Source organism: Lathamus discolor, chromosome 2 (genome assembly GCF_037157495.1).
Source record: "Lathamus discolor isolate bLatDis1 chromosome 2, bLatDis1.hap1, whole genome shotgun sequence".
NCBI classification, from domain to species: domain Eukaryota; kingdom Metazoa; phylum Chordata; class Aves; order Psittaciformes; family Psittacidae; genus Lathamus; species Lathamus discolor.
In genome coordinates, this window is record NC_088885.1 from 49,411,549 (window position 1) to 49,434,958 (window position 23,410).

At 39.7% G+C, this 23,410-nt stretch overlaps 1 protein-coding gene across 5 annotated transcripts in view; it reads left to right on the top strand.

Moving 5' to 3' along the window:
- DIP2C (disco interacting protein 2 homolog C) overlaps positions 1–23,410 on the top strand; it is a 320,749-nt gene that overhangs the window by 274,514 nt on the left and 22,825 nt on the right. For 4 of the 5 annotated variants that reach the window (XM_065666772.1, XM_065666771.1, XM_065666775.1 and 1 more), the window contains 3 exons: positions 7,009–7,177; positions 8,141–8,311; positions 17,558–17,619. In XM_065666772.1, the coding sequence (XP_065522844.1) occupies positions 7,009–7,177; positions 8,141–8,311; positions 17,558–17,619 (402 nt within the window). Of the gene's footprint in view, positions 1–7,008; positions 7,178–8,140; positions 8,312–15,878; positions 15,909–17,557; positions 17,620–23,410 lie in introns of all 5 variants that reach the window. The other variant, XM_065666777.1, reaches the window with a different exon arrangement.

Here is a 23,410-nt window from a genome sequence, read left to right on the forward strand (position 1 = left end):
ACTGCGGTGCCCCAGAATGCCCCATTCTGTAAGGTCAGAGCTACTTAGGAAAGCTGCTGGAGCATGGAGCCAGCCCTTTGGTAAGTTTGGAATATATTGCATAGTTTTGCAAAGTTTTTTATTTTTTTAAATTTATTGTTTTATGCCCTAAAGGGTATAAAATAATAAAGAAAAGAAACCTTGCAAAGCAGAGCAATACATTTTAAAAAAATGGGATTTACCATGTTCTCTCTAAACTGGCTGCATGCTCCAGCAGGGTTTTCTTGGAAGCTTTGCCACTGAACAGCACATCCTGGGTGTGACAGCAGTCATCAGCCCCATGTGAGTTCACAAACTCCAAACTTCCTGATTTTAACAGGTTCCTACTCATGACTCAATAAAATAATACATTTTTTTGTGTTTTTCTCTTTAATGATGTCATTTGTCCATTCTGAGAAGGTGGTCCCAGTATTCTGACTTGCATTGCATTGCATTGCATCTTAAAATGTTTTACATTCTTTAAAAGAAAATAATACTAAAAATGTCCTCCAATATATGTAAAAAAAAAGAATACTAAATCCCATTGTTCAAAAATGCTTCCTAAAATTAAGATAACCCTATCTTAATGCTGCTCAGTGTGGAGAACAGAGCACTCTACAGTTCATTAGTGAGGATTTACTGAATTGATAGTTGCTGAGTGATGCAATAGAATAAGTATTTTCCTTCCATTTTAGCCCAGCTAAGCCAACCACTATTGCAGTTCTCCTTTTGCTACTGAAAGATAGTATTGTCCTTGTCAAATTAAGTACATTAATAATTAAAAAAACACACCATATATTCTCAGAAACTGAGGTTGTAGTAGTGCAAGTCAGTAAGACTCAGACTGGACGAGAGGAACTGAGTTTTCTGGTCCACAGTGGCCACATGATAAATATCATGAGCACTTGAACACTATAAAACGGTCCTGCGAAGGCTTTCCGGGTAAGGTGCAGTGAAGTGACTTTCACCTGTCCCTCTCCTGTTGTCTCTGTTCAACAGCCACAAGCTGAAGTCCCCTGTAGTGCTACGGGGTAGCTTCTGCAGCAAGAGACTGCAAGGTTATTAACCAGCCAGGTGGGACTGTGCTGGAAGTGAGCAAGGAACTGCAGCATTAACATGAGAACTGCATTTTAGAAAACTTTAGTGTGCTAGAACTCATTAATTACTGTTAGGTTTTTTAGGCTAACTTGAAGTTATCTGGCAGGCATGAGCATTTCACCCAGTTTCCAGCCCATTTATAGCAAATTAAAGGCAAGACTGCATAAAGAAGCCTAAATGCCAGATCAGGAAAGGATATTTCCAGCATAGGAAGTGAAGAATGTGAATATAACCCTCTCGTGTATTGCAAAGTGCATAACAGGAGCAGCAGGAATGTACAGGTGCGTCTGCCTACACCCTGCCATGTACCCATTTTGCATAGAGTCTTTAGCCAGTGGCAATTTGTGGAAGAGGCAATTTGCTTCTCTGCCACATTACAATAGGTCTGTTAAACCTGCCTCAAGTCTGGAATGTTCAAGGGCAGTTGAGAGCCCTGAGTTACCTTGATAGGCAATTTCTGGGATGTGTTGACAGGCTAACTCCACTGGCTCTGCAGATCAGCCCATACATGGAGGAGTCACTGGGGCAAACAGAGGGGTTGCTATGGCACCATATGAGTGCTGCTCAAGTCTGAGCAGGGGCTTATAAAGGGACTTTGTGTTGAGCATTGCAAATTCCACCAAGTGTATGATTCCTGCTCCTGGTGCTGCCAAGTGATGTGTTTGTGCTCAGGAGCAGTCAACACCACCCAATGAGAATTACGCATCAGTTCATGAGTGCCCAGTAGCAACCTAGAGCCATTATAGAAAGCTTCCCATGTGAGGATGAGGTTGCTGCAGCATGTCTCTGAAAGGGTGAGGTTAAAGCCTTTGGAAGACACGCCAGTAACAAGAAGTTTGAGTTCACCTCTGTCTCTCATTCTGGGCAGACAGCACACTCCCAACAGGTGATACAGGCGCCACAGGAACAAAATACTGGCGTTTCAGTGTTAATAAAAGACTTACAGGTATCTGATTGAGGTACCAACATCAGAGCTTGAGCTAAAACAAAGTGCTGAGCTATGGCATCATTCTCACCAACTCCCAGTACTCTGATGCGAAAGTTGTGAAGGCTGGACCTATTCTTGGCACCAGAAGCCTATCAAGATTTATGGGTGAGATCTTTTCCTTTCTGGAGAAATCTGCATGCCCTGTGCAATGGTTCCTTTGCTGTACATTAGTTAAGCTTCTTTGTGAGATACCTCTGTCACTCCAGGACTGATTGCTTATCTACTTACCATGTGCAGGCATGCTGCTAGTGCACTGTATGCCAGCTGGGCATCTTTGGACTCTGCAGGTGGTGAGAGGTCCTTTACATGTTCTCCAAAACCCCCTGTTTTGTGTATGTAGTTGGTCTCCAAGAGAACTGAAGATTTAGTTTTGGCCCAAGTCTTGTGAAGCCTGGGACAGGTATAGACCCAAACGCTCTCCTCTGGTGTGTACTGTCCTTCCTACAAGCTCTGGTCCAGATGACTGTGAAGGCTTTTGCTTAGTCCCATTCAGGTTCCCTCAGCATGCAGACTGTTATCACATAGTTTGAATTATGGGCATGGCAACTAAATTATTTCAGGCTCTACCAAATGCCTATTTGTCATACCTGTCCCTCATCACCAAATGCCAAGTATCATCCGTAGAAATCCATGAAACTAAATGCATATGCTTACAAGACTCAGCAGTACGTACCTGCCTCCTGCAGCTAAGTGGGAAAGCAGCTCACATCACCTGAGAAGGACACCTGAAATCATGGCAGTGGCGGGCCAGTACCCTGCCAAAATTCAATTGCAAATTGCAGTTGCCAGTTGTCAACATTTATTGCCCTCCTGAAATTTCTGGAACTATAATAAAACCTCAGACTTTACTGTTAATGTGCCTCAGCACAACATGGGGTAAATCTTCAATTCAAGGGAACAGTTAAGTGGCAAAATATCCTTACAGGCATCTCCGTATGCTGCCAAAACAGCCTGCCAAGCAGTGGAACCGGTGTTGTGATCAGATGGTGCCACCATACCAAAATACATCCTGGTGCATTTAACTGGAGTATTCTTGTCCTTGGGCAGCCCTTGCTTAGTGCAGGCACACAAGGCTCCTCACTTACTGCCAAAATCCAGGGCTTTGTCCACCACATGAATACTTTTTTTTAATCCAGATTGCTTTGCAGTCCCCTGAAGGAAGACAGCATTTCTAAAAGGTGATCTCCCACCTCAGTTATGACTGCACTTCACTTGTGTCTGCATCCCAGAAGTCACTGTAACCAGGTGATGCAGGGATGCTCTGTAATCACTGTCCTTTTTTGACTTCTTTTTTACCTACTCATTTTGCATTTTTTAAAAATGGTAGGGACTGATAAACAGATGTCCAGGTCTGTTAGATCATCTCTGCAGCTCTGCTAGATCATCTCTGCAGCTCTGCACTGTGACTGTCTGCTGCTGTTATATGACTCATATCAGGAGACAGGGTTACTTTTGTGACAACAGGTTTGTACAGCAGTGGAAGAAACAATCTTGGTTCAGTTCTTTCTGGGTATTTATATAACTGAAGTCTTGTACCTACTCCAATATATCAGACATTGTTGCAATTTCAGAATAGTAATTTTAGTGTCTACAATTTATATTTAACCCCAGGTTTTCCTGATACCCTGTCTGATGCCACAGTGTTCACCATGATATTGTTGCTTCCAGTGTGAGAATAGCAAAGCTGACAGGTTAGCCATCTCTTGATGACTATGATGTTTCTAAGTGAGATGGAACTGATCATTTGTTGAGTGCCTCAGTTTCAGGATTAACTCTACCATATCTAGAATGTACCATACCTAGATATACCTACTAAACATATCTGCCATACCTAGAATTACATGAAGGCAGCATTGACAGAACTTCCTACCAGTTCAGGACCATATCTAGCCTTATCCAGCATCTCCAAAGCAGCCTTCCACAGCTGCAGTCTGTCTGTTCAAGCACATGGTCCTCAACTTAGTTGTTGCCATCTATACTAAGCAAACACCTCTAACATCTCACAGTGATTTGAAAGCACCAGAGTGGTAGAAATGTTTCAACCAGCTATACAAGGGAGTATCTTTTTTTCCTCAGCTTCTCCCCCCCAAAACATTGGTGACATACAGCTTCTCATAGGTTAGCATGGAATTATAAAGTCTGCAAATTTGCAAAGATACAGGGATACCAGGAACATTTTGTTGCTTGGAGTGATTCACAAAACCTGCATGTTTCTATGACTGATTCAGGGAAGTGAGCCAAATTATGACTGACAATCATAGTAGCCAGGTGCTTCCCAAGCTGCTTCATCTGTGGGACTGGCACATTCACTCCAGAAATATGTCTTTGTAGTTCTTCACTTAGCTCTACCAACTGCTCTAACAAATCAGATGATATGCATGGGTTATTAAACCACAGCTCGGTAGACAAAGCCTGTGTTGGCCATCAAGTTTTCAGGCACAGTGTCATGTTTCTGTAGGTTTATGTACTATAGACAAGAGCTGCACTCATCTGAGGTTCTGCACCACAGAAAGTTTTGTTCCTGGTGGGTATTTCCTGTTATTTCTGAGAGTATTTCTCAGTAGATGAGGCCCTCAGTATATGGTTTAGTGGTGGTCTTGGCAGTCCTGGGGTAATGGTTGGACTTGATCTTGAAGGTCTTTTGCAACCTAACTTGATTGTATGATTCTATGAAATGCTTTGCTGCATGGCTGTTGGGTGGAGGTTAAGAGTAAACATAAGTGTCTGTCTTACTTGTCCAGTATGATTTGATCAAGAGAGACAGTTCACCCCCACTCATTAGTGTTGCTGAGGGGGGAAAGATTTGTCTTTGGTGTAAATTTGTATTCCCAAATTCCACCATTTTGGACTATTTCCTGGTGGAATGGACTTGGAATAACTTTTTTGTTCTAATACTGAAAACAAGGCACCTTTTTTCTCCCTTATTAGTGTGGAGTTTGTGTGAGCACTTCTCAGTCCAGGGATGAAGTTTGTTCTTTTGATTTTGGTCTTTGGGGGGCATTCTGCTTGGTTGAATAAGTGGCACTTAAGGGATCTTACTCTGATTCTGAGTAATAATTCTCTCACATTTGTCCCCCTGACAGCTTGTTTTAATAAACAGTTCAGAATTTTTGTTTTCTCCTTATATTGGTTACACCAACTAGAGGAGTTCTGGGGCAGAGGGAAGGGTTTGGTGCTGAATCTCTGTATACAGTATTTGTACAGATTGGACCCCCTCCCAGATTCTTACTCGAGTGGTTACAGTTTCCTGATTGTAAGAATTATGTATTTACCAGAGAGATCACACACCTTGATTTTTTGTGGGGCCCTAACCTTACATTTGCAGGGTTTGGGTAACTTAGCCAACATCTCTTTTCACATGTTTATAAAGCACATGCTCAAGGTTCAGTCAGATTTTAGTCTGATTCCATAAATGCAACATAAAAGCATAATGCTTCATTTGACCATCCTGTGCTATAGTTGTTATGTCAGCCATATCCAACAACACATCACTTTGTGGCAGATCACTGGTCATGAATCATCAAGAGTGGCGTAAATGTGGACAAGCAGTCAAAGATAAAATTTTTACTGTATGATAAATGAAATTATTTGAGCTGTAGTTCATACATATTCCGTGATATCCTCTGGCTCATACTCCAGCAGAGACCTAAGCTTAAGATATTAAGATTATTAACTGCCATTGTGTCTGGACTTGTACACCTTTTATGCCTTTATCATACCAAGTAAAGACATACAGGTCACACAAACCTTGTTCTAAACTCTACAGCTTTTGAAAGCATTCTCATATGTGTCTGGGGGTTTGGGGGATGTGGGGGCACTCACTCACCAAGGAGGGAAGCTTTCTGAGCAGCCCATCTTCAAGAATTGCAAAGGTGTGTATCTTCTTCCTAATGTCAGATCTTACAGGGATGCTCACATTCCTGAAAATATAGTTCCATTTTGTGTCTTACCTCAGGCGCTTGGATTTGAAAACGTCAGCTTTATTTTATCAAGCTGGCATTTCAAATTTTCAAGTCATAAATGAATTTCTCTCATGTGCATCGTAAATCTCTGGAGCTTTATGGTCGCTTCTCAGAAGTTCCATGATTTGGGGGTTTTATGCTATGGCCATTCTCATCTAAGGTGTGAGGGGACTGTAAAATTAATGGTAAATCTGCCTGTCTGAGTGAGCAACATAAGACCCATGGGAATTAAAAGACATCGAATTGGGAGTATTTTTCCCCTTGGGAGAATCCTGAGTACCAGAAAAATTAGCTCTGGAATAATCATTTCCTTCAGGGATGCTGGTAAGTGCCTTTACTCAATAATTATGATCACAGGATATCCAGTAAGCAAGAGATGTAGTATATTTGGGTTTTTAAAGGTCATAAAACTTTCACAGGAGAAATCTAAAGCCACAAGGATTGTTAAATCTGGGCCAGATTTATTCCATTGAAAATGATTGCAAACCTCTTGCTTGCCTCAGCAGGGGAGAAGTTAGTTCCATATAAAGCAATCAAGTACTCTTTTAATCAAGGTATCTTAAAATGGTAATTGCTCAATTATTTGTCAGCAACACATAATTTTTGTTGATATTATAATGCTGTTTATTAGAACCATTAATAATGGAGCTATTTTGCTTTCTTCAGTACAGTTCTAACGGCAAAGTCCATGGGTGTTTTGAGTTAATTAGTATTTTAGGAGTGTGTTCTGCCTGTGTTCCTCACGATTCATCATAGACTCTAAAGGTATAGCAAAAACCAGAGTTAAAGTTCATGTTAAACTACTGGACCTGTGGAGAACTGCAAGATACTACATGGTTCATCCAGTTCTGTGATAAACTTTACATTCTAGTGCCCTATAGCTTGTAAACATCTGTGGACACTGGCATTAAGTGTGCATTAACAAATCTTGTTTCTTTACAGCGTTTATTCAGGACACCAGTCTATTTTGATTCCTCCCTCAGAACTGGAGACCAATCCCGCTCTATGGCTTCTTGCCGTGAGTCAGTACAAAGTGAGAGACACTTTTTGTTCCTATTCAGTCATGGAGCTTTGTACTAAGGGACTCGGTTCACAAACAGAGTCACTGAAGGTGAGTGATTTTGTCATCCTGCACAGCCTGTCGTCTGCACGGTGGTGTTTGAGAGCTTTTCCTGCCATGAACAGCTGTGCTAAATGTCTGTAGCGAGGAGAAAATCATCACAGGGCAAGGGCAGCTTCCACAGAACCTCTGTTATTCCTTGCCAAAGGCTATATATGAATATCAATCATTCTTTTTCAGATCACAGGGCTTTTAAACATCAAGAAAAGGCTTATTTACCTAAGCTTTCTGATCTGTGTTGAAGCCTGTGTTGATAGGCAAGTGTTGGAAAACAGAGGTGTTTTCCATCCAAGAGGCCCAAGGAGTATTATACTGTGTATTATGTTTTATCAATTCCCTGATTATATGAAGTACTAGTTTGGTTTTAGCCCCTGTAGTTAAATAATCACATACTTAAAAGTACTGTGTTGTTTTAACTGGATTGACCTCAGAGGGGAGGCATGGGGGGTATATGTTCTTTTTATTTCCCCTCAGAATTAAAAGCCAGGTAGCCAGCTACATTTCTGTAATCATCTAGAATTTCCAGTATGTTACTGAAATAAAGCAGATCTTAGGATACTGTTATTTAAGATGTCTCCAGCCCTTAACATCTTCACTTAATAATTTCCTAATCAGTTTTTGCAAGTCTAGACACTGCTTCCTGTTTGCTATTATTTGCTGGCTTTCTGAATTAATACTGGGAAACAGCATTCTCTCCATTAAGAATTAGCATATCCATCTCTTTCTATGTGCTAACACTGAGATGACAAGCAGGTATGTTTGCTCTTCTATGGCTATTAGTCTGTCATCTGTTCTTCCGGCCTCCAGGAAAGATGGAAATGATACTGGTACCTTATCCTCTATTCTGGTGTTCCTCTGAAATCTAATACCTACCTAACACACTTGAGTACTACTAACTGGTTTTCATTAGATCCACCCATTTGTGGCCTTTGTTACATTTTAACTTCTTTTTAGGCAAGAGGACTGGACCTTTCACGTGTGCGGACATGTGTAGTAGTGGCGGAAGAACGACCTCGGATAGCTCTTACTCAGTCGTTTTCAAAATTGTTTAAAGACCTTGGTCTCCATCCACGGGCTGTCAGCACATCGCTTGGCTGTAGAGTTAACCTGGCAATATGTTTGCAGGTAAGATTTTTCACTCCTTAAGCTCAGAGTTGTTTTGAGAAAATGGTGTTCAGTAAGAAGCATTCATTGTATTTCCTTTGGCTGCTTGGTTGTAGACGTATTAAGAAAATGCATGGGGTACTTAATGTTTTTGCATACACAGGTAGTAAATTTCTGTTACATTATGAACTATTTCATCCCTCCCATGCTCTCATAGCATTTATTCTGCCCATGAATACAGTAATTCAGAAAAGTGCATGGTAGTGGCAGAATGCATACTCTGTACTCCAGAAATAGTATTTAGTCATGTAATGTAAAATCGAGTTTCCAAGGGCTTGCTTTAGTATATTGCAAAACAGATTCCTTCTGTTTATGAAAGAATTCCAACCACTACTCGATTAACTAGATAGATATTTTCTGCTCATAGTTTATTGCTTACAATGGAAAATTATTTTGCTACGTCTCTTTCATTCTGTTTTGATCCACTAATTGGAAGAAAGTACCCAGGGATAATATGGGTTTTAACTTGCATTCTCCAGGAATCTTTATTGCATCATGATTGTAAGGACAGATTGAGCACTGTAGCTGTCTGGTCTGAATTTCTGAATAGCCTCTGCGTTTTCACCCAGTGGTAACTACACCAAGCAAATAGTTTTAGGCAGATCTACAGTATATTATTTTCTCTGCCAGGTCTTCAAGTGAATAAAGTTAACTTGCCTTTTTAGAAGGAAGGTGTTCCATTTTTAATGGATTTTACCTTATTTCTAGTTTAAATTTATCTGGTAGTAGATTCAGCTATTTTAATTTTATTACATTTTTTAATTAGAATAAAGAATCTCATTTTTGTCATGACTCAGTACACATATTGTCTCTGATAAATACATAAAGAATCTTTAGACATGCTCTTCTGATCTGTGTGTCATCTTTATGACTCCTGATCTCTTCCTGTCCTTCCAAATGTGGTATCAGAACTTCACATATTATTCCTGTAATAATGCCACAGGTGTCCTACTCAGATGAAATATGATTTCTGACTTAATTGTCTTTTTTAATAGTACAGGAATCATCTTTTGTGTTGGCAGCTGCATTGGCTGGGAAGTACCATATCCATTTGGTCATCTACCATGTCTCTAACCTCTTCAAAGTCAATGTCTCCCCAGCAGAACTTGCCTGTACTCTATGTGGTGCATCCCACTTCTCATATCTGGCAGTTACCCCTAGTTTACATCAAAGGATTTCTCATGCATATAACATTGATTATTGCTTAGGTGTGGAAGCCAGAACAGATCTTCTCAGTGACACTGCAATCCCAGCATTTGCTGTTATCCTGATTGTAAATGTGAAGATTTTTTATTTCATCAAAGATAAAAAAAAAATGGTCAGCATAGACCAGTATGGCTGTGTGTTGTGCCTTCCTTAGCCTCTTGCCCTGTTCAAAATCACTAAGGAATCCTGGCTTTCATCAGAACTTGTCTAAAAGTGACCTTCTAGGCTAGAAGTAACCTTCATGTTACTAGAATATGAATACAAGAGGTATGCCACATCTCCATTACTGCTTGCTTTCTCCCCGACTACCAGCAGAGTATCCCTTCAGCCCCCGGTGGCTTTGGGTTTTATTATCAAACATATGAGACTGCAAAGCTGAGCAGGGTTAAAAGTCATTCAGTGTCCCAGATGTACAGTTCTTCAGTTTGACATTCTGTAATTGCTGACATAATGTTCTCCAGGAATAAAAGTTTTAAGAAAATTTCCTGTAGTCTCACAAGCAGCACTTGAATCCCTCTGAACAGTTCTACTCTAATAAAACTTAATCAATAGTCTTGAGAGAAAAGTACATCTTGTAGGTTAGAAACATCTATGAACTCAATCAGCATCTTCCTCCATATTTCTGGCACGGATTTGATACAAAAGGTACTGACTGAGGTTTTGAAATCTCTTCTACTGAATGTTTCTTTGCAAGAATATAGGCTTCTTCATTTCTTTATCCATATCTAAAGTCCTGTGTGATGACAACACAGAGAGGACAACTCAGAAAACATCTAGGACATCTTCAGGCACTCCTACCTGGGACAGCACAAATTGAGTGGTATCGGTTCAGGCCAGTTAGCAGATGTGGGTTGGTGTGCTTTCCTAGTCAGCAACTAACCAAGCTTAAACACTTGGCTGGAAGGGGCACAGCAAGCAGCAAGGACACTACTTTCCCTTGATCAGAAAGGGAAAATGGAGGAGAAATAGATGAGCTGGTTACTTGGTAACCATAGCTTTCTTATATGCTCCTGTATCTTTAGCCATTTGGACATGCCAATGTGATGTCTTTTACAGAGGGGGGGAAGGAGGGAAGTGATGACATACCTTCACAGCTGACTGCTCTGACTCTCCTGGTAGATCAGGATGAGGCCTGTCAGCTCGCCCCTGCAGCTGTGGTGTAGCTACTTCTGAAAAATCACTGAACTTAATGTGGCTTCTGGTCCGTGAAGGGAAATGAAGGGTGCTGTAGATAGCAAGGACAAGTTAACTGCAGAAGTTTGCTTGCCACTAATGAAAGTCTCCATTGAAGGCTTGCAGTGATCTCTGGACTGTTCAAGGTGGCTGCTGCACCTACGAGACAAGTCATTTGTTCAGGACAAATAATAAAACCAGGGGCACTAAGCAGCAGTAAGCCAGATTCAATGCCCAAGTATGCCTTGTTGGAAGTAGTATTGTGCTGGATCTGCCTGGTTAACTTTTTAGAGTTAACTTTTTTCTTAGCATCCTGTATGGAGCTATGTTTTGGATTTGTGATGGAAATAGTGTTTATAGCACAATAGTGGTTTACCTATTGCTGAACAGTGCAGCACAGCATCAAGGCTTTCCCCATTTTTTACTCAGCCCACTGCTTTACCACTCCACTGCCCACAGTGAGTATGCTGGGGAAGAGCAAGAGGCTAGGAGGGAACACAGGCAAGAAAGCTGTACCAAGCTGATGTGGGACTTCCCACTCCATATAATGTCATGCTCAGCATTAAAAAAGGAGGCGAGGGGGGACAGGGGCAGGTGTAGTCTTCCTAAGTAGCTATTGCTCAGAGACTGGCTGGGCATCATTCTACTTGTGGGAGGTGATGAGTGATTGCTTTGCATCATTTTTTTCTCTTTATTTCACTCATTAAACTGTCTTTATCTTGACCAATGAGTTTTCTTGGTTTTGCTCTTCCTGTGCTCTCCCCTGTCCTGCTAGGAAGGGAGTGACTGAGCAGCTGAGTGGGTACTTAGCTGCTGTATGGATTAGCCCACTACAGACACGCTGGAAAGCTGAATACACTCAGAGAAACTGGAAGTCCTAACCAGCACGGAGTTAGGCTGCATTTTCAGTTGACTGTGTATATCCACCTTTTGATTAACTTAGCTGAAGTTTGCTTGTTAGATGGTTCTTTATTGAAATTCTTGAGTTATTGAATCAAACTATAAAAGTAGATAACTCTCTGAAGAAATATTATTAATGATAGTGACTCTGAGCTTAAGAACAACAGAGAACCTTGAGCAAGGTGATAAACAGCCCGGCTTAGTGTCAGGCTTCAGTGAGTGTTACTAAGATGCTGCATCTCAGTCCATAGGACAAACTAGAAGCTATACGCTATCTAAGAGTGATGTGGCTGGAATGAAGAAAAGACATTTCATAACAGGCTATGTTTAGTAATGTTACCCTTCCAAGTGGAATGTTTTTTGAAGCATTTAAGCTGAGGGTAGTTTGGCAAGTTTTAAAGAGGTTTGAAAAATTGCTAAAGATGTTACAACGATCACTGTAAAACGTGTCATTTTGATTGAGAATAAGATAAAGATACAGGATTGTGTCCTTTGAAGCATCTGGTAGTAGACACTGCCAAAGACTGGATACTGAATTAGACTGAATGCTCTTTCCAAACTGTCTGGAAGTTTATGGCTAGTGATATTCCAGGATAGCCTGTGGGCTATTCTGGTTTTTTGGGCTGAGGAACAGAATGAATTTTAATCCTTGATCAACAATGTTCCTGAAATTAGCATTGTCTCCAGTATGTTCCAGAAATGCGTAATGATTTCTGAATTCTTCACACTGCATAAAAATACTTCTAAAGATGTTTGAGTCGATAGCATCTTCCAAACTGTGTCATCCAGAAGATTGGCATGTGGTTCCTGGAACACCATCTTTCACAGAAATAACTGGGATCCAGGCTATTCTATGGTCGTTCAAAAATAAGTATCTGCTAATCACCTTTCTAAACATATCTCAGTATTTAGGTACTGACCATTACCAGCAAAAAGCTTATCCTGGCTTTCTTCTCTATGGACTGCCTCTAATGCAACTTGGATGTGCTCTTTGATACCTTCTTCTCTTCATTTCCTGTTTTTTGGACAAATTTAAGACTTGAATGTTTCAAAGGGAAGGTATCACGATTTTTCCAAAAAGCTTGTACTATTGTTCTCCCCCTCTGAAAAGAAGGGGGGGGAGTGTGGGGTGTATACATGTGAGTGTGTGTGTGTGTGTGTTTGTGTATAAAAGCTTCATAGCAGAATATGATCTTTTATTAAAGATTACTTTGAAAAGGAAATCATTGTCATAATCCCTTTCATACAAAAGAGCCTTAGTCTACCAAATGATCCTAATTTCAGGATTAAGATCACTGACAGACTAATGCATTGCAGTTTGTAGTCGTTTCCTCTCAAATTTAGAGCAAATATGCTGTTTCTTTTGATGTAGACATTTTAGACTAGTTTTTTAGAAAATACATAGTTTTAGAAAATAAATATTTTAGAAAATACATAATTTTCTCCATTTTTAGAGATGCCACTAATGCCACTAATTTCTGACCTTTTATGGCTGTATAGTCACAGGTAGGGGTTGTGGGATTTCTGAGATTAAAAGATTGCATCCATCATATTTTAATTCTCATTAACTAGCATCTTAGCATTCTCAAAAGAGAGAGAAAAATAGATCCGAAAAGTAGCCTGTTTTTTACAACAGCACAGATGGCTCTCTAGGATTTTAGCTGATTTCCATTTAAACACTCGAAATAAGTTTTTTCATTTTATTCAACATGTTACTCAGTTTCAGTTGAGGAAAAACTTCTAGAAGTTGTTAGTTTTCCTTAGTTAACCCTGAAAATGTACTAACAAATCTGTCCAAGCTAGGGCAGAAGAGCAGGATTCATCTTGCTGCTTTTATGCCACCTCTTAAGTGAGACAGCAAGGTTGAGTTATCCAATATCCCTCTATAGTCAGTAGAATCAAATAAAGACTTCAAGGGTGAGCTTGAGCTTCATTCAGCCTATCTAGGGAGCCCATCTTGTGATAGGATTCATCACTATAAAGAAATCCTTCCTACCTTATACTGCACCTTTCTTCTTTGATGTTAGAAGTTATATTATATGGATCCTTCCTTCACTAGCAAAGGAAACTTCTATAGTGAATTTAGGGCTCAAAGTTAATGTTTCTTTTTACTTAGTGGTAGGTAAAATGTTCTGAGGATCTTCCATGTCAAAAGTAATAAGGGATAGCTCTGTAAAGAGTGTGATCGGAGACCATGCACTTTGCCAGAGGTATGATTCACGCTTAGCAATGTAGAACAGCTCTGGATGAGCTCCCTCAGATTCTGTTTTCCCACCTTTACTATGAGTCATGCCACAAGGTTCTTTTCACAGCTCCAGCTGCTGTCCTTACTTACGTGAGATTGCTAAGTGTACATCAAAAATTCCATTTCTGAACATCACTGAAAGTAGACTCACAGTAAACATTGAGGCCACATCCTTAGATAGCAAAGCAACACAAAACCCAAAACAATAGATATTTTTTAATTCTTAGGACTTCTCATTGCCTAGTTCCTGGCTTTTAATTCTGGGGAGGGAAGCAGGGGAGCGCATACAGCTTGGCCTTTGACTTCAGTGGAAATCAGGTACAGGCTGAGTGCTGGCACATGGTCATCCCTACTGCTGACTTGGGGCAGTTCTCTGTCCAGTTTTGACCTGTGACATTTTCCCAGAGAATAAAAGCCTGGCGTGTTGCAGAGGTTTGCACAGATGAGGGATGGTTCATTGGTGTCAGCCTATGTGTGGGCAAGAGATTTATTTAGTCCAAGGGATGTGACTTATGATGTACCCAGTTTCAGACAGAAAATTACGTTTGGCCCATTTTATTTCCTTAAACACTACCTCGCATCTCCTTAAGTATCAGATATAACAGAAGTCATGTTGTTTTTTTCCTATTGCCAGCATTACAGATGCTCTCTGTCTCTGTCTCACAAAACAAATGTGCACAGACAAATTGGGTCAGTCACTCTGGTCTTGGCTAAGACTCTTGAAACGCTTTCAGAGTATTTCATTTGCAGCTGGCTGCAGACGGACGCTGCTGAGACTTCAGCTGCTGTTTCTCAAGCCCTTCTTTAGTTAAAAGCCATATGAGGCTCTGGTATTTTCAAAGTCTTCTGTGGACCTGCAGTATAGTCACAAGCAATGAATTATGTAACTGGTGGATTTCAGCAATTCTCCTGCTTTCTTGCAGTTACACTGCAGTGTTAAACCTGGATTATTAGTAATATTTCTATTTGGGGGCAGCAATGTAATAAGCAGATTCATCCTAATTTTTAAAATGCTTCATTTCCCCGTGCATCCAAAATAAACCTGGTTTAAGATGCTCTGTGGCAGCTTCATGTAATCTTTACCTTTGCTGGAATTCAGAAGGTTGATGAGAGGGATGTGGGACACAGTGCTCTCAGCTGTTTATTTTGACAAGATGCGAGGCAAGTCCCACTTCAGCCTGCTCGTGTTTGATGCTCCATGTGACAATAGCAGCTTAGGACTAGTCACCACTGTGTTTTATCTTTGCTGTGTTATTGATTGTGGTGGTGAACTGATGGTTTTTTATCAGCTTTTAATTTTACTGTTCTTTGTATGTGTTACTCTGTTTACCATAGCAAATAGACTAAGAATGAAGAATTACTGAGCTGTGCAGTTTAGTTATGGTCTTCTAGGGATTAGGTTGTGGACGAAGTCTTGATTTTATTTCACTTTAGGAGCAGGTTTATCTATATAAAACAAGGTGTAAGTATCTCTCTCTGTTGTATACTAAATATTGTTTTCCCCAAAAATAGAGCTTAGTTTTCATTTCCAGAGGACATCACTCACAAACTTCTTACTGTAGTGAAATAGCAGACCTGGAACCCCTGTCTCAATGGATGTGCATTAAAGTATCAGGGCCTTAATGTTTATTGACTTCTTCACCAAAACCGAAGAAAAGAATCAGTCTGCTAGGCATGTTTTCCACTAACAATGTTGTCTGTAGTGTCCTAAAACCATTGAAGTCTGTTTGTCTAAGGTTAGCAGTCTACAGCTGTCTCTTCTGTTGCTCTACTAAAATGTTGACACCTCATTTTTTACTTTTTTTAACCTTTAATGGTATAATGGTTAATTTGTAAGATTCCTGTATTTGACATTGTTTTTCTTTTTATTTTACTCCCTGCTTTTTGCATTTTCCTCTTTTTTTTTTTCCTCCCACCCTTCATTCCCATTTCTTTATTATTATTTTTGTCTTGTGTTACCTTCTTTCCTTCTCTCCCTCATCCCTGCTATTCCTGCTGCTATAGCCTCACAGGCTGGGGAAGCTGGCCGAGCAGGTAGGGGATTTTCATGTTCCCTCAATACCCACCTATCAGCTTCCAACAGTGGGACAGACTAGAAATTGAGTCTGGAGATTTGGGGATTTTCAGATCCTTCTATGAAATTATAAGCAAGTCCAGTATAGCTTTACCTGGATGCAGATTTCATCAAAGCTGTCTGTTGTAACTATTTCATTCACACTGAAAATAACAAATACCATAGTGATTGTCTTTGATTTTCAAACTTGACTGTTTCCATCAATTCAGGTTTGGTTTTATTTTTAAAGATAACCAATTTTCCTTGATTTTGGTTTGTTTGGGTCTTTTTTTTTTTTTTTGTTAACATTGCATATATTTCAAATAAGTTCTCCACTCAGCACTAGTCTGTTACACTGCTGAGTTAACTAGTAGACTGAAAATTGTGTCATTAATAGCTAGAGAGGTTATTGTATCTTGTATTGTGTATAACAAGCTAAAGAGGCTAACATGCATGTGCAGCTCTATTACTCTTTTTCTGTTCTGGTGGTGAGTCACTATCAGTAACTGTACTGTAAGTACCAGCTGGAAGTGGTAACTCTTTCCCCCTTTAGATACAGGAACTCCATCACAAATTGTGGAACTACCACCCACTATTGCAGAAATGTAATATTTATCTCTAGCCATTCCTAATGCGAAGAGTTATACTCTGTAATATACCCCAGACAGGACAGAAATCACTAGGAGTTGATGTTGCCTGCTGTTTTGAATAGTAAATATCTAAGTAACTAATAAAGGAGTTCCTGCACCTCTAGATTACCAGGGTTAGGTGAATTTATCTGCTGAAAACAAACATTCCAGTGTTCCAAAATTAAGTTGTGCTTTTCTTCTAGCTTTCTGCTTAGCAGTGACATGAGGTGTGCAGCAGAGAAGAGCCCTAGACTAGAGCATTGAGAATTCACAGGATGTCAGTGATGATGAGTTTGAAGTTTCAGCTAAAGAAGATCACTGCAGGTTACAAAACTGCAGCAAAGCTGTGGGTGGAAAGGCCTGAAAGACTGTATCATCTCCGCATGAAGGGAAACTAAAATTAGCCTACTGCTTTTCAAGTAACTAAATATTGTGACATAAAGCAAGGGTTTAAATTATGCAGTGGAAGACTGAAAAGAAACAGAATTGCTTACAGACCTTCGGTCCGCATTGGTTCATGTCATGCGTGCTACCTTTACTATCTTTAGCTTCAAGTATATTCTCTGTTGCATGTATGGAAGACTCAGTAAACCATGCTTCACATTCCTGACCATGTGCTTCTGCCATTAAACTGTGTCTTCTCAGCAATTTCTGCCTTCCTTTATATGGCAAAACCTGTTTAACATTTTTGGTGTGTACACACGTGCTGATTACTCGGCCTTTTATAGCAAATAAAACCTACGTTGACATGTGTTTGGTTAAGTAGTATGGCTGCTTGATGTTTTTATGAACCCCAAGGTAAAGGTACCTGACGGTAGGTATGTTTTCCAGTGCTCTCTCTGATTCTGTAAAGCTGAGCTTTGTTTGATGAATAGCTTAAATATAACTTATCATTTGATTAGCATAATGAGATGTGAAATTAATGTTCAGTTATTTTGGGGGTAAAACTCTTTTATCCTCCTAGCCTTCAGGTTCTGATTAGCTGATGTTGTTGTTTACAGGGAACATCTGGACCAGATCCCACCACTGTGTATGTTGATATGAGGGCACTGAGGCATGACAGGTCAGAATCACCTTTTTTCTTTTTCTCTAATACACACAATTAACAGTTTCTAGCAAGAAAGCTACTTCAGCACACTTCATAGTCATGAAAACCTGTGTCGTCCTACTAAATAATTTGTGCTGACTCCTACCAGTGAGCAGGCAGACGTTTTTATTGGTTGGTTAATTAATTCTACCACTGATAAAACTGAAGCATCTGACATCACCACTGTGATGACTAACAAGATTTCCCTGCTTTTATTGCCTTCAGGATTTCATGACACTTGTATTCAGGTGGTTGCAGGCCTAGACAGTCCCTAAGAAATGGAGACCTGTTGGGCCTCTTAGCTTCACAGAGCTGTTTCTGCTCGGTTGGCAAACAGCAGGGAGACCGTGGGGGGAATTTGCTGCAATTCTTAATGCTGCAAGACTATGAGGGAATGGATCATTGGCTTCAGCCATTGTGAGCAACCACATTCTGTAGTTGTGGGTACCTTCTAGTTCTGTTTTTCATGTTGGATATATACAAGAAGCAAGAACTAAAATTTGTTACTTGTGTTATTAAGGAGATGTCTGAAATCTTATGGTTGGAATGAAACTTGTGATTTTAGATGTAATTTTAGAAAATTCCCATGCACATGTATTTCAGTTTTTCAATACTTTGGTTAAAAGGCTAACAGGTAGCCTCTTTACAAAATTCTAACAAAACAATAGTTTCGTTAACTCTGGAAGAAAAGGAGGAGGAGGGAGGTTGTTCTTTCTCTTTCATGCTTCTTAAAAGCTTAGCAAAGAATTTGTTGCCCTTAGGTGAATATGAATTTTGGCTATATCAAAGTGACCAGCTCAGCTTGCAGGATGCAGACCTCAGGGCATTGCAGGCCCAAATTATCCTCTGGATAGTTAAGTCAGATACACATACAGATATGTTCTTGTAGTACATGGAGTTTGGCAGATGGATGAAAGGAACTGCAAGACACTTGAGTCTCTCAACATTTCTTTATTCCTTTTGCACATAGTTATCAACAGTAAGGCTTATATTTGATCCATCCTTTGGGATACTACTGTCTGCGTAACCCAAACGTAGGAAATTTGGTCTTGCTGACCCAGCAACTGCAGTACTGTGTAGACACAGTCCATGCTCATACTCAACCCAGTGACAAAAATGTGTTTTTGTAAAAAGGTGTAATTGTTATGTGAGCCTGACACCTCTGCATTGCACTTTTGAAAGGAGATTCCTTGAGAAATCAAAAATTCTGAATTATTTGTGTTGTAAAAAGGAAATTAGAAGTGAGGCATTTCTTTACCTAATAGCAGAGCAAACACTGTGATCAGGGTAGGTCTCGTCCATCCTGTGGATTCTTCTGCACTCTCTGGAAAGGCACACACACCACCATTGTATTGTAGTTACTGCAGACATGCACCAGCGTGGGATGAATTGAACTTTAAGATACTTTTCTTTCTGTCTTGATAAGGAAGGAACCTTTGGAAATCAAATGCTTACTTTTTAATAGACGCAGTAAACTGAAATTTATTTACCCATAGTGTTTGCTTTAATCTCAGAGCTCTGAAATGGTTGCAGTTATGTTGAACACTATGTAGGTAGATCCATGTAAGCATCATTCAAGTGCAGAAGAAAGAGCTGATGAATCATTAAAACTACAGTTGTAGCTATAGAGGGGAAAGAAAAAAGCAAGTGTAGATTAATTCCTTATTTGGAATTATTTTTGCTGAGAGGAGAAGGAAATTTATAGAACATCCATTGGAAATGAAGTACATAGAAACATACATAGAAAGAGAACATAGAATTTACAGTTAGTTAATAAAAATTATAAACAATAGAAATAAATTTGTATGTATTTATATAGAGGAAATAAGATCTACTGTTCGTAAAAGCTGCATAAACCATGGGTATACAATTTCCCTGCCTTTAGCATGTCATTGAGAAGTAGGCATCATTCTTGAGATCAGACTTTGCAGTATATTAATTTATATTTAGTGACTAGTTATACAGAACATGAAATATGGTCTTTAGAGTTGGCTTCTCAGATTGTAGTAATGTAGATTTTAATTTGATGGATTAAAGCTGTGCCTCATTTACTCAGTCCTGTGGAATTCAGAATTAGATTCATGGGTCATAAATTAGGAGAGAAAACAACTTTATTTGAAATAGTCTCTTCACACTTGCTGTTTCTAACCATTTTAGTGGAACTGAATGTCACTATTGCTTAACAGTAACTGAAAGATTGCTGTGCATAGATGTCAGACTGTGTAGTAACAACCCACCAAGTCTTTGCAGGTCAGCCAGTCCCCCAGCAATCTGAAAAGTTTACTCTGTATATTTAATGTGAGAAGTTTTTTCACATTTTCTCATTCAGAGGTTATTTTCCAGAATTTGAAAAAGACTGAACTTCTTTTCTTTTCCTTGGCATGATAACGCTTTCTAGTTCCTGCAAAAAGCAGCTGTTCATCTCTTTGAGGCTATTCAAGTCCTATTCACATCTATAGAAATTAATTATCAGGTTTAATATATTATTTCAGCTCATCTGGTAATTATGTGTTTGCATACTTCAAAGCCTAGGAAAATGTCATTTGATGGGGGTTTAGATCAAAATATGTGTGATTTGGGTAGAGATCTGGGAGTGGTCCATCAACCAAACTAGGTATTTTCTCCCAACACTCGCTGAATTTGGGTGTTTTGCTCCTTAGGTCAGGTTGGAAGTTCTCAAACACTTTATTTGTGCCTCTATGTGGTTTTGACCACCAGTCCGTTGGTATAGCTGCTGGGACTATGCAGCTCTGGCCATAGTTGCCAGCCAAGGGAAATGGCTGGGACTAGGCTCATCTGGAGGGCAGGAAGCTTGTACCAAGGGGTACAACCACTCAGGCAGCGGCTGGCACCAGTTATGTTAGTGGAAAAAGGCTTGATTGCCTAGCTGTGAGCATCTACTGGAGTATGGGAGCTACTCCAGCAGGGTCTCCCATAGAGCTCATATTGTATTTACTAGCAGTAATGAGATGTCCCAGGCACCCCGTGCTGTCCCAAATGGCATTAGAGCCTCTTTTTGGAAGCTGAACACATCCTAATAGCAAGACTGCTTTGGCTTGCTGTTGGTGGCAATACATCAGTATTGTTGTACTCAGCATCTCACTGATTTTCTAAGAATCAGTGTCCTCAGGATGGCCAAGAAAGAGTGAGCAAAGACAGGCAAGTCCCACATGAGCTGTTTAATGAAAAACGAGGAGAAGACTCCTGAGTTAGCTCCAAGTGGCTGATACACCCCTGCGCTGCAGTGTGATGTAGTTTAGAGAGGTTAACTCAGATCCAAAGGGAAAAATACATGGATTAATGCTTCACCACGCATGAGCTGGCCTCGCAGCAGGCTGCAATGGCACAGCACAGCTGCTGACTCACTGTACAGCTCAGGTCACATAAATGTGCCCGCACACATCTGCAGGGAGGGCAGATGCAACAAAACTCCCTGTTGGGTTGTTGGCTGCATCTCTCTGCTGCTGCCTCTGGGAAAAACAACTTGACACACACACACAAAATAAAAAGAAAAATGAGTAGGAGAAATAGGTTATCATTCATATTCTTGTCCCGCTGTCTCAACTGCTGGTTTTCAGATCACTCCATCATCATTTTAGACCAGTCATGTTCTCCTCAGAAAGCTTTTCAGGTGGTTAAGCACAAGATGCCTAAATACGCTAAAACCTGAGAGGTGCTTGGAAGATTAAAAAAGAGAGAGACACTTTTCTCATCATGCCGAAACACCATATACATAAAAGATGTTGACTTTTATAACACTTGCATGCTTTTGTAGCAGTAGAGATGTATATTTAAAGCCCAAGCATCCCTTTTAGCCTGGGTGTTCTAAAACAATATAGACATGTATTTATAATATTAAAAATATCCAACAAAAATTACATCAGTGATATTAACATAAAAATTTCACAGCCTCCTCATCCTTAAGAGCATTATTTCTTGATGCAAAAATAATTTATTGGCAAAGCAAGCTGCCTCATCAAACTGAGAATAGACCTCGTGTATTCAAATTAAATCTGCCGTTCACATAGGGCAAAAATATTTTTTGAGTGTTTGAAGAACAGGTCAGGCTGGATTTTCACACGTTTCAATATATTTGTGAGTATTCTAAAACATGCTTTTTTCTTAGAATCATTCAAAACTGTTTTCAAAATGTTGCTGGTTTAACCTGCTAAACCTTGGAATTACCTTGTAACTATGCTGGTATGAATAAGAAATAAAATACCATGAAAAATGTTGAAATATTCTGACTGCTTTGGATTTGTACTATGTTTGTTGATAGGGACCACCTGAGGGATTGATCCGTCTGGTGATGGTTGAGAGAGATCATTGATCTTCTCTTAAAGTTGAAACTTCCTGCAAATCCTGTAGATAAAACTTCCCTTGTGTCCCAATAGTCTTTTCTGTAGCAAAACCTCATCCCTTGTATCCTAATGTTGTGTTCTATATCAGAACCTTATCCAGAGTTTATTTTAAAAAGACAAAAGGAAACTAATCCATTGCAGTCTGTGTCTACCCTCAAAAGCCAGTAAAATGTCAACAGTCTTCTTGTTCAGTAGCAGATAGTGACAACTTGCAAGCTATGATGGGATAGAGTCTTCGACTTCTAGGGGAGAGAGACACTAATCAAGTCACATATGTATTGATGAAGCTTTTTATAGCATTTTGCAAGCATTTGCAACAGACAGTTTCCTCTTATTTTGACTACAAATTTTATTTAATCTGATTATTGAGCTACATGCATATTTTGTACAAAACTGGGAAAGAATGAAGACTTTGAGCCTCTGCTAGTAAACACTGTTCTCAGTTTTACTTGATAGCATCTCTAGTTTCATATATGCAGGTATCCTTACCCATCATATCCTTCTGATTCTGTCTTTATAAATTCCAGTATTCCCTTTGGTGAAATAATAGGTGCATTAAACGATCATTTAAATTATTCAATTTCATCTAGTTAAGTCTGGTTTGTTGGGTTTTTTTTTTCAGTAGGGATAGAAAAATGGAGAATTTAGTTTATTAAACCCTTTTGCAGCTTACTAAATTTCCTTTTGAGTTACATGTAATGATGAGCTGCTTGGGTGGTTTCTTAGTCACAGACATGGTGAGGCAGCTGGCAGCAAAAAGGGAGCCAAATCCAGATGTGGGATATGACCAAATAGATTAGAAGCATCGTTAGAACCTATGTGGGTTCAAGTGACCGATTGGATAGTCCGGTTATCATTCAATGTGTGGCTTGTACCCATAGTACCTCATTGAAATATGCTCACTCCATCATTAGAACAATTATTTTAATCTGGTTACCCTCCGTGGGGTACAGATAGGTGTCTTCCCTTTATATGTGGTCACTGACATCTTCTTGGAGTGCAGCAAATTAGTGTATCATCTCTTAAAAAATGGTGACCTTTGAACATACTTATGTCATCAGCAGACTTGATTTCTTAGGAAGTCATTTGTATGTTGTGCTAAATCTAATTTTTGGGGTGAGTTTGGGGGTATTCAGAGATCTCTGAACTTCCATTAGACTCGCTCAGACATTGTCTCCTTGACAGAGGTGATTTCAGAGGCTGGAAATTCTGAGTCTCATTCCCCAAGAAAGCAAGGGAACACTTGTAGCATTTCAAAGATGTGAAAACAGTTACTTAGGATTTATTTTTATGGATTTCTTATATGCTGAGCCCAGTCAAAAGGAATCAGTTAAGGCTTTGGCTTCATTTTAATATATTCCAGCATTTCAGACATCATGCAGGAAAAAAAAGTAGCCTTTTATTCT